The sequence below is a fragment of the Lolium perenne genome, chromosome 4 (genome assembly GCF_019359855.2).
Source record: "Lolium perenne isolate Kyuss_39 chromosome 4, Kyuss_2.0, whole genome shotgun sequence".
Lineage (NCBI taxonomy): Eukaryota > Viridiplantae > Streptophyta > Magnoliopsida > Poales > Poaceae > Lolium > Lolium perenne.
Genome location: NC_067247.2, coordinates 360,763,296 through 360,777,007, shown reverse-complemented (window position 1 = coordinate 360,777,007; position 13,712 = coordinate 360,763,296). Strand labels below are relative to the sequence as shown.

Sequence of the window (13,712 nt, the reverse complement as noted above, 5' to 3'; positions counted from 1 at the left end):
TTTAAGCTAGGTTAGGTTGCCGGTGTAGTAGTATAATGTCAATTCCCCGCAGTATGTATGTATCGATGTGCAATTGACGCATCTATTTCATGTATGAACTATGATCATCGCCTTAAACTTACCCGCGCCAATTCGAATTCCAGTTTTCAGTTTCGTTTTACGGGTTCTATTCTGCGGCACTGCGAAATTCGACAGAACTTGCGTTTTCGGTGAATTGAACTCGCGCTTTTCGTTTTGCGTTTTTTCGGGAGATGCTCTTATAGAAGATCGGTGCAAGAAGGAGAATAGGCCGCGCGGTTAGATTTGGCCGGGGTCTTGAAGACGGAGAGGACAAGCGGGGGCAAGATATGCTGGGCGACCAGGAACGCCTATAACTTTACCTCACTCCCTGCGTGTGAGCTGACGCCAGAGAAGCCCTCTCTGAGTCTCTGTCGCACTGAATCAAACCTGCAGAAACCTGTGGAGGCTCTCCTTGGTGATCTCTGAAGTCAAGGATCATCTGCCTCACCACCTTCCTGTAGTTTTATTCCGTTTGTCCAGTAGATATAGCAACTGCTTTGCCCATGATTTGCAAACCTTTACCCTTGTAATGGCCTGCTCGGCATTTGTCTCCCTCTATCTCTAATGCCTCACAAAAATAAGAATCAATGCAGAACAATTTCATCAATCAATCAAACTGGCACATGTACATATCAACCCTCTTTTCCTTCTTTTCTTTTTCTGTGACATGCAACAAAAGAAAATGTGTATTGCCTTGGTACAAAAAAGCATCAAACGGATGCATTGTATCATCGTATCTTGTGTAAAGCCTACATGGTGTATTTATCTTCCCACAAGCTTTGAACAAAGGCATGGTATAAACTTTTGTATGTATTTCCCAGAAGCTACACTAGTCAGTGACGAGATGGTATAAACGTTTCTGTGCCTTTCCCACAAGAAACCTCAAGTTCACCCTCCGATTTCATACAGCTTTACTCCAGTCTTTGACGATAATGAGGCAGCTACATCATCTGAGTGACTCCAAATTGATCCAAGGTCGGAATGGACGAATTTCTTCTCCTCAAGCATCTGCAATGTGATAAGAGTTTGCAATCAGATGATAGTTCCTCTTCAGTGATACCACACTCAATAGTGTGTCATGTGTTATTATCTTTTACAATTTAGGCACATCTTGGTGAACATGATGATGTGCAGAAATGGCAGTAGTATAGCTAGGAAGACAGTGAATTAACCAGACCAAAGCTAATCATAAACTATGCATAACTATTACCTTCTTCTGATACACATCGTAGCAGGTCAGTGAACCATTTTGGTGGGACGCAAGGAGTAGACCAGAGCGATTCCAGGACAAGGACACTACTCCAGAAGAACCATATGCATCATGAGGATTCATTGTATTCCTCATGTCCCAGACCTAGGGAAAGCACAAATGAGACATCATCAACTGCTAAATGATGAATAAGGGCCAACGATGATATTTTACTACCTTAATTGGTGCTGCTCTTTCATTGTTCAGAAATGAAACTGCAATGTGCATTGGATTGTTCCAACTGAATTCAAGATCCGAAGAGTTCAAATCTTCAGCCCTGAATGTTGTTGCGGGTCTCGAAGTTCTAACATCCCAAAGTTCTGAAAAATAATTCTTGTGTGTGAGAAAGAGAGAGCGAGAGAGAGAGAGAGAGAGAGAGAGAGAGAGAGAGAGAGAGAGAGAGAGAGTGAGGGTGATTACTTAGGAATCCTGCGTCACCCGCCGTAGCCAAAATGCAAGGATGTATCTTACTCCACTTTAAGCATGTAATTTGAGTGTTTACTTTTGATTCATTGTCACAGACCTGAAAAACATAGCAGCACAGGGTAAAAATCCAACAGCCAGGGCCATCTGATAGCAGAAATTATCCAACTGAACATGAAAAACTACCAGCTTACAACCAACTCGTCAGGTAAAAGCTATATCAACACATTAAGATTTGATCTGCTAGTATAGAAATGTTGAAAAAAAATGTGATTCAGTAGTCTGGATGACTTACAAAAGAATACAGTACTGATGTAACAAAGCAAGATGTGGTATCTATTCTCGGTTCGAAACAGCGACAAGTCAGCATTTGGTAATAAGACAACCACACCAAGTTCAGTGAATGGGACAACCAAAAAGCACAAGTAACTCTAACGAACTGAACAAGAAATCATACAAGGCTTGTTCAAAAAAAAAAAAAAATCATACAAGGGATGAATGCAACATACTACCTCAAGTTTCTTCCTGGAGAGCTGAATTGGGTGGTATAAATCATGAACGCATATCTGCTCACCCAAGGCGGCGGTGCCAATCCAGTGTGGGTGTAATTCATTGAAGGACAACCCCAGAACCTGCAGCAGTTTTCATATTTTAAAAAGCTGAAACTTCCATTTATATGTGATGGTTAACCCATTTAAGAGATAACCCTTACCGGTCCTTGCAAGTTACAGGCTTCTGTCACAAGCGTCATTTGCGTCATCACCTGATGATTCACCACACGTTCCTTTTTCAAGATCAATTCCCTTTCAGACCTTTCATCCTCAGTTTCTTCTTTAATCTGGAAATAGTCTTTATGTCCAGAGTAAGTCCAGCAGATGGTGTTGTCTTGTTTCATCTCAGAGTACATGTTGGAGACAGCAACATCACTGCAACAGAGAATATCAGATGCGGAATATACACTGTATCGGAAACAAACATACATTCCGGCTTGATCGATCTCAGGTTGATTCAGGTCTGGATTCAGTATCTCAGGTTTCGGTTTGGCAGCAACAGATAAGCTCTTGAGGTCGCAGCTGCACAAAACCAATTGTCAGAAATGAATCATTGCTAGTTTCTTTTTCTACAGCATGCATCAGACCTTGCTGTATGTACACCTTACGAAATGAGTAGGAAAATAACCAGCACATATGTAACGCAAGTATTAAATGCATTATACCACTTGTCTAACAAACCTCTTATATAGACGAATTCATATTTCCAGGAGCCTGGACACATAACACACAATGATTTACAGCAAGTCAAATTCACTAGGCAATTACTTAGGCAAGGACTGAAACTTGAGATTTCATTACTAGGCAATTACTTACGCAATCATTTCATCGAGACAAGGTGTACTTACATTAGGGCAGGTTCAGGCTCCAAATCCGCACAGTTTTGTACATATGAATTCATATTTCCAGGAGCTTGGGCACAAAACACATAATGTTTTTACATGTTTTTAAACCTCGTTTCACTAGTTTTGAACAGAATCTCGGCAACTCAAATTCACTAGGCAATGACTGAACCTCAGCTTTCATCAGAAAGTCACAACTGAAGAATCATGAACATGCCAAATCCTAGAAAATTTCTCTCCCTAGCCTCCAACGGTAAAGCCCAAATCTCCCGATGACTGGAGCATGAAGCAGCTACCAGTAAAGTAACAAACGAGATCAATCAACTGAACATCCGCTTCACGAGACGCTAATTCCACAAACACTCATGAAACCAAAGAAGAGTTAATTCCGCTGTGCGCGCGAGACACATAGCACACAATTCATATATCCAGGAGGTTGGACACATAACACACAATGATTTACAGAAAGTCAAATTCACTAGGCAATAATTACTTAGGCAATGACTGAAACTTCAGATTTTATTATAGTTCGCAATTGAATAATATTGCTAGACAATCATGACTGAATCTTCAGATTTCACTAGTTTTTGTTAGAATATGAACCCTATATGTATTTGTATAGAGATACGGTTGTATATGTGTAATCCTGTATGTGTAATCCTGTATGTGTAATCCTGTATGTGTCCGTGTCGTATGTGACAAGGACTCTGTCTTGTATTCCCCCTATATATAGATCAATACAAGACACCACAATGTGTGGTTCCTAAACTCTTACATGGTATCAGACGCAAAACCCTAACCCGGACCGCGTCGCCCTTCTCTTCCGCCGCCACCTCTGGGAGCCACCCACCTCCTAAACCCTAGATCCCTTCTTGGCAGCCATGGGCGACGACAGCGAGCGCGCTGCGAGGGAGCTCAAGGAGAAGCAGGAACGCGAGGCAACCAGCAAGCTTGCCATCGCCAACCCCGCGAACTCCAGCGCGGGACTCTTCTCCATCTCCTCCTTGCACGCCCAAGCCGTCGGCCTCTCCTCCATCAAGGGCCATGTTCCCGTCGAGCTCGCCCTCGACACCGGCGTTCACCGCCAATGGCGCACGTTCTTTCGCGCCGCCCTTCGCAAGTACGCCCTGCTGGATCACATCGACGCGGCTGCTCCGTCCGATCCGACGCCAGAGTGGACTCTCCTCGACGCCACGGTCGTCTCGTGGCTCTATGGGTCCGTCTCCCTTGGCCTCCTCGACGCAGTCATGAAACCGGGCGATGATCCCATAGCCGTCGAGCTTTGGACCAGCATCAACGGCCTCTTCACCGATCACAAGATCAACCGCCAGCTTCATCTCTCCACCGAGCTCGACGGGCTCGACATGGGCGAGCTGACGATGAAGGACTACTTGACCAAGGTTAAGAGCCTTTCTGATGGCCTTACTGATCTAGGCGCTCCGGTCGACGACGCCAAGCTTGTCATCCAGTGCCTCAACGGCCTCCCCGAGCAATACGACTCGGCCGCCGATCTCATCTCCCTCATGCCCGGGATGAACTTCGACAAATGCCGGTCTCTCCTTGAGCTTCAGGACATGAAGAAGAAGAACCGTCGATCCCGCTCTGGTGACACGGCTCTCTACTCCACCACGCCCAACCCAAACCCTAATCCTGGCAAGGCTGACGGCAAGGGAAAGAAAAAGAAAAAGAAACAGGACAAGGAGAAGCAGGATAAAGAGGGCGCGCCCGCTACGGCTCCGACCCCAGCCGCCCCATCCTGGACGCCAATGCAGCTTCCCTGGAACGGCGCCTTCCAGATGTGGCCCTACGGCCAGGCCGGCTTGCTTGGTCGGCAGCGCTACGTGCCCCGCCCCACGCCGCCCTCTCATGCCTACTACGCGCACAACCCATATGGTGCGGTTCCCTCCTACGGCTATGGCACTCCACCATTGCCCCACGGCTACGGCAACACCGCTCCCATCGCTGCACCTCCATCTCCGGCACCATCGATGGCCTCCTGGGACCAGCAGGCTCTGCTCAATCAGTTCCAGACCATGGGACTGCAAGCTCCTCCTCGTGAATGGGTAATGGATACTGGCGCATCCTCCCACTTCGCGTCCGACCCCGGTATGCTCACATCCGTGTCCCCCCCTTCACCTTCCTCTCGTGCGGTTATTGTCAGTAATGGTTCCTCTCTTCCGATCACTGCTACCAGCCACACACGTCCCCTTTCCTCCTCCACTCGCCCACTTTACCTTCGTAATGTCTTAGTAGCTCCTCACATTGTCAAAAACCTTCTGTCAGTGCGTCAATTCACTACTGATAATCGTGTCTCTGTTGAATTTGACCCTATTGGTTTCTCTGTGAAGGATCTGCGTACCAGGACCGAGATTCTCAGATGCAATAGCTTCGGAGCTCTCTACCCGGTCCAAGCTTCTTCCACCAGCCCACCCACTGCCTTCCTCGTTGCCGATTCTGCGCTATGGCACCGTCGACTCGGACATCCAGGCTGGCCTGTCATGGACTCCTTAGTTCGCTCTTCTGTTATACCTAGGGAAAAGAATAAAGATAAGACTAGCTTGTGCAATGCCTGTCCATGTTCGTCTTCCTTTTTACTCCACCAATCGTGTAACTGTCGCCCCTTTTCAAATAATACACTGTGATTTGTGGACGTCTCCTGTTGAGAGTATTTCTGGTTTTAAGTACTACCTTGTTTGTCTTGATGATTTCACTCAGTATTGGGTCTATCCTCTACGAGCAAAGTCTGAAGTTTTCTCTCACTTAGCGTCCCTGCATGCCTTGGCTCATACCCAGTTTCAAGCACGCCTACAAGCTATTCAATGCGACAATGGTCGTGAGTTCGATAATTCTCTCCTTCACACGTTTGCCAAAAACCATGGAATAGCACTCCGCTTTTCATGTCCATATACATCTCAACAAAACGGTAAAGCAGAAAGGATTATTCTCACTCTTAACGACATCACACGCACTCTCCTTCTACAAGCTAGCATGTCACCTCGTTTCTGGGTCGAAGCTCTCCATACAACCGTTCTTCTTCACAATCGGCTTCCATCCAAAGCCATTGCGGGGCGCGCCCCCTTCCGCGCCCATCTTGGTAAGGACCCCTCCTATGCTGGTCTTAGGGTTTTCGGATGTCTGTGTTACCCCAACACCTCGGTTGTTGCACCGCATAAACTTGCTCCCCGCTCCGTGCCTTGTGTGTTTCTCGGATATCTGTCCCATCATATTGGCTATCGCTGCCTCGACAGGTCTACCCAGAAGATCATCATATCTCGTCACGTTGTTTTCGATGAGACGAGCTTTCCCTTCGCTAACACTGTGTCCTCTCCATCGTCCACTCCTTCCTTGCATACCTATGAGTTTTTGCAGGTTCCTGACCAAACGATGGTGCCGACACCGTATACCGTGCCTGCCACGGTCGCTCCAGCTGTGCCTCCTGCGGCGCCCCCTGCGACGGATCGGGCGTCTGCGGTCCGGCAACCTGTCGCGCCTAGTTTCTCTGCCGCGGCAGATGAGCCTGCCGCGCCCTCACCTGCCCTGGCTTCGCCCTCGGCTGCCCGGCAGCCTGCCGCGCTTCGTCTCTCTGTCGCGGCAGCACCCTCCACTGCAGCCTCGCCGCCCGAGCCGGCTGCAACTGCACCGGTTCGACGACCGCGTGCACCACCGCCACCGCCCTCTCATACCATGGTCACTCGCGCCAAGTCAGGGGTTGTGCAGCCCAAGAAGATTTTTTATCTTCACGTCGAAGGTTTATCTCCCATTCCGAAGACATATCGTGGTGCACTCAAGGACCCTAACTGGTGCTCAGCTATGACTGATGAGTACGGTGCTCTGCTCTCAAACAATACTTGGGAGCTTGTTGATCCTCCTCGCAATGCAAACATTGTCACCGGCAAGTGGATCTATCGTCACAAGCTCAAGTCTGATGGTTCCTTGGATCGATACAAAGCTCGTTGGGTTCTGCGAGGATTCACCCAACATGAAGGGATTGATTTCGATGAAACTTTCAGCCCTGTTGTGAAACCAGCCACCATCCGCACAGTGTTGTCTATTGCCCTGTCTAGCAACTGGCCCATACATCAGCTCGATGTCAAGAACGCTTTTCTCAATGGCACTCTAGTGGAAACAGTATATGCTCGTCAGCCGTCAGGGTTTGTTGATCCCAACTTTCCTGACAAAGTGTGTCGTCTCAACAAGTCCTTATACGGATTAAAGCAAGCACCTCAGGCATGGTTTCAGCGGTTTGCCACCTACATCACATCTCTTGGGTTCATTGGCTCCAAGTCCGACAGTAGCTTGTTCATCTATTGGCGTGGACCAGACACAGCATATCTTTTGCTCTATGTGGACGACATAGTATTGACGGCCTCCTCCTCAGCTCTGCTGGCTAGCTTAATTGCCTCGCTTCGGTCAGAGTTCCGTATGACAGATATGGGAGATCTTCACTACTTCCTCGGCGTCTCCGTCAAGCGCAGCAAGGATTGTTTGTTTCTCTCCCAAGAGAAGTATGCGTTAGAGCTTCTTGAGCGTGCTGGTATGTCGCAGTGCAAGTCCATCACCACACCTGTTGATACCGCCTCCAAGTTATCAGCCAAATCCAGTGAACCAGTGGCAGATCCTACAGAGTATCGGAGTCTTGCAGGAGGTCTCCAATACTTGACATTTACCCGGCCAGACATCTCCTATGCGGTGCAGCAAATATGTTTACACATGCATGATCCTCGAGCAAATCACGTGCTCCTTGTCAAGCGTGTTCTGCGCTACATTCGCGGCACCATAGACTATGGACTGACCTTGTTTCGCCGGAGCTCAAGTAAACTGACGGCCTATTCAGATGCTGATTGGGCAGGATGTCCTGACACTCGACGATCTACCTCTGGCTACTGCGTGTTCCTTAGTTCCAATCTCGTGTCATGGTCTGCCAAGCGTCAACACACGGTGTCCCGTTCTAGTGCTGAGGCTGAATACCGGGCGGTTGCAAATGTGGTGGCCGAGACTTGTTGGCTTCGCCAGCTTCTGCAGGAGCTTCATCGGCCAGTCTCGGGTGCAACTATTGTGTTCTGTGATAATGTCAGTTCAGTCTACATGACACAGAATCCAGTGCACCATCAGCGCACCAAGCATGTGGAGATTGATCTTCATTTCGTACGGGATCGAGTCACCACAGGTGATGTTAGGGTACTTCATGTGCCGAGTTCTTCACAGTTTGCGGACATCTTCACTAAAGGATTACCATCTCCTCTCTTTTTGGATTTTCGGGACAGTCTCAACATTCGTAGGACGCCCATTTTCGACTGAGGGAGGGTGTTAGAATATGAACCGTATATGTATTTGTATAGAGATACGGTTGTATATGTGTAATCCTGTATGTGTCCGTGTCGTATGTGACAAGGACTCTGTCTTGTATTCCCCCTATATATAGATCAATACAAGACACCACAATGTGTGGTTCCTAAACTCTTACAGTTTTCAACAGAATCTCGGCAACTCAAATTCACTAGGCAATGACTGAACCTTATGTTTCATCAGAAACTCACAACTGAACAATCACGGCCAAATCCTAGAAAATATCTCTCGCTGGCCTCCAACGGGTAAAGCCCAAAACTCACGACGATTGGAGCATGAATCAGCTAGGAACAACGGAACAACGACAGGCCTACCCATGATCGCATCCGCTGCACGAGACGCTAATTCCGCAAAACCCTCGTTCTACTTATAAAGGTCGCGAGACTACTCGGGCGCTGATGCCACTCTGAGGGGCACATTCATCTGGCCCGTTCAATTCAGTTACACAGTAAAATTTTCCTCCTGCTTTTCACTCCAGCCGTTAGATGCAGTAAAAACCTTTCTCACTCGGCCAGCTTTAGAAATAGTCCATGACGTGCGGCGAGAGGCAGGCACGCACCACACGGTTTGGTCGCCTTCTTTCTCCTTTCCACAGGGCAAGGGTGAAAGTGAAACCCTAGATCGCCCCTCCAATCCCCAGCCCTCCTTTCCTTCCACAAGCCTCGTTTCTCCTCTCTCCCCCTTCCCAATGATGCGCGTCGCCTCTTCCTGGGAAGGAGCCGAACGGGACGGCCGCCGTGGCACGGAGGCGGGCGGCGCTTTGCCTTGAGAAGCCCATCCACAGCCGGCCCCTGGCGGAGCTCGCCCGCGACGGAGGTCGCCTGCCCGTTCCCTAGCAGAGTGAGCCCGCGCCGGAGGTCGCCCGCCTGGTACTGACAGAGGGAGCCCGCGCCGCAACTCGTCCGGCCGGGGTCTCCCTCGTCACACCTCCTTCGCCACCGCCCGAGGGAGCCCGGCCGGCCCCTGGCGGAGCTCGCCCGCGCTGCAGCTCGGCCGTCCGCTGCCAGAGCTCGCCCGCCTGGGCCTGGCGGAGGGAGTCTGCGCCGGAGCTCGTTCGAACGGCTACTGGTGGAACTCGCCCTCGCCGGAGCTCGCCCACCCGGCCATGGCCGGAGATGAGGAAGGAGGTGACCTCGGGGCAGGGCCCGCCCTCATCACACTTTCTCGCGATAGCCTCTCCACTAAGAATCCACGGGAGGAGTACAATAGGTGGTTTATGGTGGTCACGGCTGGTGGACAACGGCGGCTGCCGGACGACCGCAGTTGGTGGACGAATGCAGCCTCACAGCTCGTTTTGTTATCGCGTTGAGGAGGCCGTGGTGGAGGCAGAGGTGCGGTGTTTTTGTTGATGGATCAAGGACGACCGCTTCCTCAACCTCCCTGCGATGCAGTGTATGGACCACTACATGTTCTGTTGACGCAAGGTAAGGTCCTATTTTTCTGTTACTGTTTGAACATTTGCTTTTCTGAATATAACCGAACCTCTGCGTTGTAACTGCTTACTTGAGTTACTTCCCTGTCTTTTAAGTTGCAAATAGGCACCTCTCCTCCATTTCACTGACATAGTAGATGTTTACTTCTCTAATAGAGAAACATAAAGGATTTGCTGAGTACTCCTAAAGAAAATGTTCAATATGCAGTACAAGTAGTGATTAATTACCATGGGAAAATCCAAATAAAATGTGTTCTTGTTTTGTTGTTGTTTGTTATATTGCCACAGAGGCAGGTGCAGGTGTACCGAAAATTATGGTTGTCAGGGTACTGTCCCTCTCGCTAATGCAGGCTGTTGTGCTCTTCTTTGAATGCAAACTGGTCCGCCGGCGCTCCTGGCCTCCCAACCAGGATTCTCTATCACCGGGAGGCCAGTGAAGCTAGAGCGGAGTGCTGGATATGTGGCTTAGCTTTTCGTCAATGGCATGCTCTGGTTGAGCTCGAAGGTTGTGTTGGGGGGATAACCCCCGGTATGCCAAAGGCATGCCAAACCGGATGGTTTGAGCCATCGAGATACCGGTTTAATGTTCTTACCGGAAACAAAGGTAGGAGTTTGGGCTAAGTGAAGCTAAGCCGGTATCCCCAAGGGGGTATGCCGGAACCCGGTAAAGAAGATACCGGAGAGAAGGGCCTGTCGGCAGGACTGGTCAAAGATTCTCTTCAGAGCAAGAAGACAAGGATGAGCTAAGCAAAGTGGCTTTAATCAGAGCCCTGGCGCCAAAGAGAGAGATGACGCTGAAAGAAGCCGGAGGACGTCAGCGTTCCTGATTAAAGAGGACCCCGGCGTCATCTGTGGTTAAAGTAGCTTTGTAAAGTAGTTTGTCCAGTCAAAGATGCCATTAGGGTTCCTTGTTCTGTAAGCCACCCTCTCCCCTATATAAGGAGAGGGGGTACTGCCTCATACAGGCGCGTGTCCACAGAAGGGATTAGACGATAGAACTTGTATTCAAGCACCTGTAACCATGTTGAGATCAATGAAGCTTGCGAACTAGTAAAGAGTTCTTCCTCTTGTCTCTCTTCTTGCATACCGGCCTTTGGTTGTGTTCTTGAGGAAAGCATCCGGAAGTTCATCCCATCTAGTCGCAAACCCTCCCCCGAATCCTCTAGCGTCCATTCGGCCCCAATCTAAGCCATCCTATGGCATCTGCTCGTTCGCCACGACGACAGTTGGCACCCACCGTGGGGCCTGAAGTGGCGCTTGAAGGAGTTCACATTCGGGCGGGCATCCTCGAGATCTCCGGCGAGCGTACGGTGTCTGCGCTCGTGAAGCGCATCTACGCCATGGACTTCATCAACGACAACGCGGGCTGCTTCGCCAACGGCGGCATCTTCCCCAAGAACGGCCGCATCATCGAGTTTGGCAGCCACTGCGTCTACTTCGGCACCGTCCCTGTGCGCCAGCGCCTCTCGCCGGTGCTGGTGGCACCGGACCCGCCAAGATGGCTCTGTGCTGGCCGCGCCGCCGGCAGCGTCGAGGTAATGATGACCGGCGTGGTTGGTGCAGGAAAAGAAGCTGTGGGTGAAGGTGCTGGTCGTGCGGCTTCGACCCGTGCGGCCAAGCCACCGCTGGAGCGCGACGCATGCGCAGCGGGAGCGTCGTCCGCGCCACCGGAAACACCGCTCCAAGCGGCGATGAACGTCCTCGCTACCCCCATCGCGCAGAACATCGACCCGGCAGCGGCTCAGGCGGAACTGGAGGCGCAGCGCCAGAAGGTGCTCGAGAGCGGCAAGGACATCCTCCGGGCGCAGCGCGAGCTGAACCTAACCCTACGTGAGTATAACGCTGCCCATGGCTTTGCTTCTGTTAGCGCGCATGCTGCTAGGATACCGGAGAACCGGCTAAAAGCTCGCAACCTAGATCAGGATTTGCGCAAAGAAATTCTTGCCGGCAAGAGTACCTCTGCATCTGTTAGCATCGTGGAAAAACCTAAGTACAGCAGCCCGGATAAAACTATAAAAGCTGCTAAAGCTGCAGTAGAGCTGTGTGAATCGCTTTCCGGAGATGCTTTGGCAAAACAGCAAGAGCGTGTTAGAGAGCTGCTAGAAACTATTGAGCAGCAGAATGCTGAGCAACTGGCTAAGCTGAACAAGGCCGCGGCCTCAAAATCCGCGCGTTCAACAAAGAATGCCGGAAGCAAGTCCCATGGGCAGGCATCGTCCCCTCATCCGGACAGAAGAAGAGAAAAAGAGATGAACGCACAACAGATGACTGTGTACGATCCGGTTCTTGCCGGAAAACAACAAGCCGGGCAACACGATGCCGGTAGAAAAAGCCAAGGGGCAGAACGAGGCTACGCCAGAGGAGGCTATGCCGGAAACAATCATGCCGGTAGATATGAGACCGGGCAAAATTATAGAGCTGCAAGGGCAGCGTATGAGGAGATGCCTCCACCAAGGTACCGGCAGGCAAGAGCCGCGGAACCGAAAAGATACGGAGAGGGAGATTCCGAGGTAGAGCGAACAAGAGTCTACCGGAACCCCTTGGGAGATCGCCTGGGGGAAAGATGTTTGCCGCACTGTGATGCGAGGCACAGGCTGGACAGAGTACATATTTCCGAAATGATCGAATCTGAGGGTCCTCCTGGCCCAAAATGTTTTGGCCCACGGATCATGGGAGAGGAGCCACCGGTACGCAATTTCCAGCTGCCTCGAGACACAAAAACATATGATGGCACGACCAAGCCGGAAGATTGGCTGGCAGACTATGTCACAGCTGTTTATGTAGCTGGTGGTGGAGTAAACCGGCGTTGGGCAGTGAGAATCATACCGTCCTACCTGGTGGGCCCTGCACGGATTTGGCTTAACAACTTGCCGGCAGGAAGCATCAACGGATGGCTGGACTTTGAGGAAGCCTTCGTAAATAACTTCAGTAGCACTTACAAGAGGCCAAACCGGCCCCAGCAGCTCGCTTTATGCCAGCAACGTGCCGGAGAGACAGACAGAGATTATCTTACCCGGTGGAACTCAACAAGAAACACGTGTGAAGGAGTGATTGAAGCACAAGCGATTGCTTGGTTCAGTCAAGGATGCCGGAGAGGATCACCGCTGTGGCAAAAGCTGCAGAGAAGCATGCCAACAACCTTGGCAGAGATGATACGTGTGGCGGACAGCTATGCATTGGGAGACCCATTGCAACCAGCAGAACAAGCTGAGCCGGAGCAGCGATAGGAACAATACCGGGACAACCGGAACAACAAAAGAAGGGAAGATTTCCCGGATCGAAGGTACGCTCCGCAGCACGTTGTTGCCGTGCAGGAAAATTATGATGCCGGCGGCAGCCAAAGGCAAAAAACCGGATCGCAGCCATGGGCGGGTCCAAAAAAGCAATGGGTCGAAAAGAAACCCTGGGGCCAGAAAAAGAATTGGCAGGAACCCGTAAAATACACCATGGAAGCCGCCATGGATCAACCTTGCCGGTGGCACACGCCGAACCCGGATCACCCGTCAAACCACCTGACGAAGGATTGTTCTTGGACTAAGTACTTGATGCAAAAGGGAGCGGTAAAGGACGCGCAGGCACAAGGGTGCTCAACAGTGTTGCCACCATCGCAAGATATGCTGCGTCAACAACAATTACCACCACCGCCACCACTCACCGGAGCAAATGCTTTACCGGTACAGCAGCAACCAAATAGGCAGCAGTACCAGTAAGTTAACCGGGTGGAGCAAAACGATGATCAACCACCTCCACCGGCACCTTTAGGCCGGAATGTTTACGAGGGCCCGCATATGTGCTGTGTTGTCTTTGTC

The 13,712-nt window shown here is 50.5% G+C and overlaps 2 protein-coding genes across 2 annotated transcripts; one reads left to right on the top strand and one right to left on the bottom strand.

Annotated features, from left to right (window-relative positions):
• Positions 1-686: 686 nt before the first annotated feature.
• Positions 687-3,113, bottom strand: LOC127296817 (protein transport protein SEC31). The gene is made up of 7 exons (XM_051327045.1): positions 2,713-3,113; positions 2,445-2,658; positions 2,245-2,364; positions 1,730-1,832; positions 1,487-1,629; positions 1,271-1,414; positions 687-1,068 (listed from the first exon to the last, which is right to left on the bottom strand). Exons 2-7 carry the CDS (start codon positions 2,637-2,639, stop codon positions 949-951), a joined length of 825 nt encoding a protein of 274 aa, XP_051183005.1. The 5' UTR covers positions 2,640-2,658; positions 2,713-3,113; the 3' UTR covers positions 687-948.
• An 893-nt stretch (positions 3,114-4,006) lies between these two features.
• Positions 4,007-5,511, top strand: LOC127347949 (uncharacterized). Its single transcript, XM_051374078.1, has 2 exons — positions 4,007-5,231; positions 5,474-5,511. Exons 1-2 carry the CDS (start codon positions 4,007-4,009, stop codon positions 5,509-5,511), a joined length of 1,263 nt encoding a protein of 420 aa, XP_051230038.1.
• Positions 5,512-13,712: the final 8,201 nt, after the last annotated feature.

What these genes read in the sequence shown, in the direction of transcription:
- LOC127347949 (XM_051374078.1), top strand. Translation starts at nt 4,007, where the DNA reads ATGGGCGACGACAGCGAGCGCGCTGCGAGGGAGCTCAAGGAGAAGCAG. An exon ending in CCACTTCGCGTCCGACCCCG is followed by an intron (nt 5,232 to 5,473) that starts GTATGCTCACAT and finishes TTCTCTGTGAAG; the next exon opens with GATCTGCGTACCAGGACCGA.
- LOC127296817 (XM_051327045.1), bottom strand. Translation starts at nt 2,639, where the DNA reads ATGTACTCTGAGATGAAACAAGACAACACCATCTGCTGGACTTACTCT. An exon ending in TCTCCAGGAAGAAACTTGAG is followed by an intron (nt 1,833 to 2,244) that starts GTAGTATGTTGC and finishes TATGTTTTTCAG; the next exon opens with GTCTGTGACAATGAATCAAA. An exon ending in GGGTGACGCAGGATTCCTAA is followed by an intron (nt 1,630 to 1,729) that starts GTAATCACCCTC and finishes ATTATTTTTCAG; the next exon opens with AACTTTGGGATGTTAGAACT.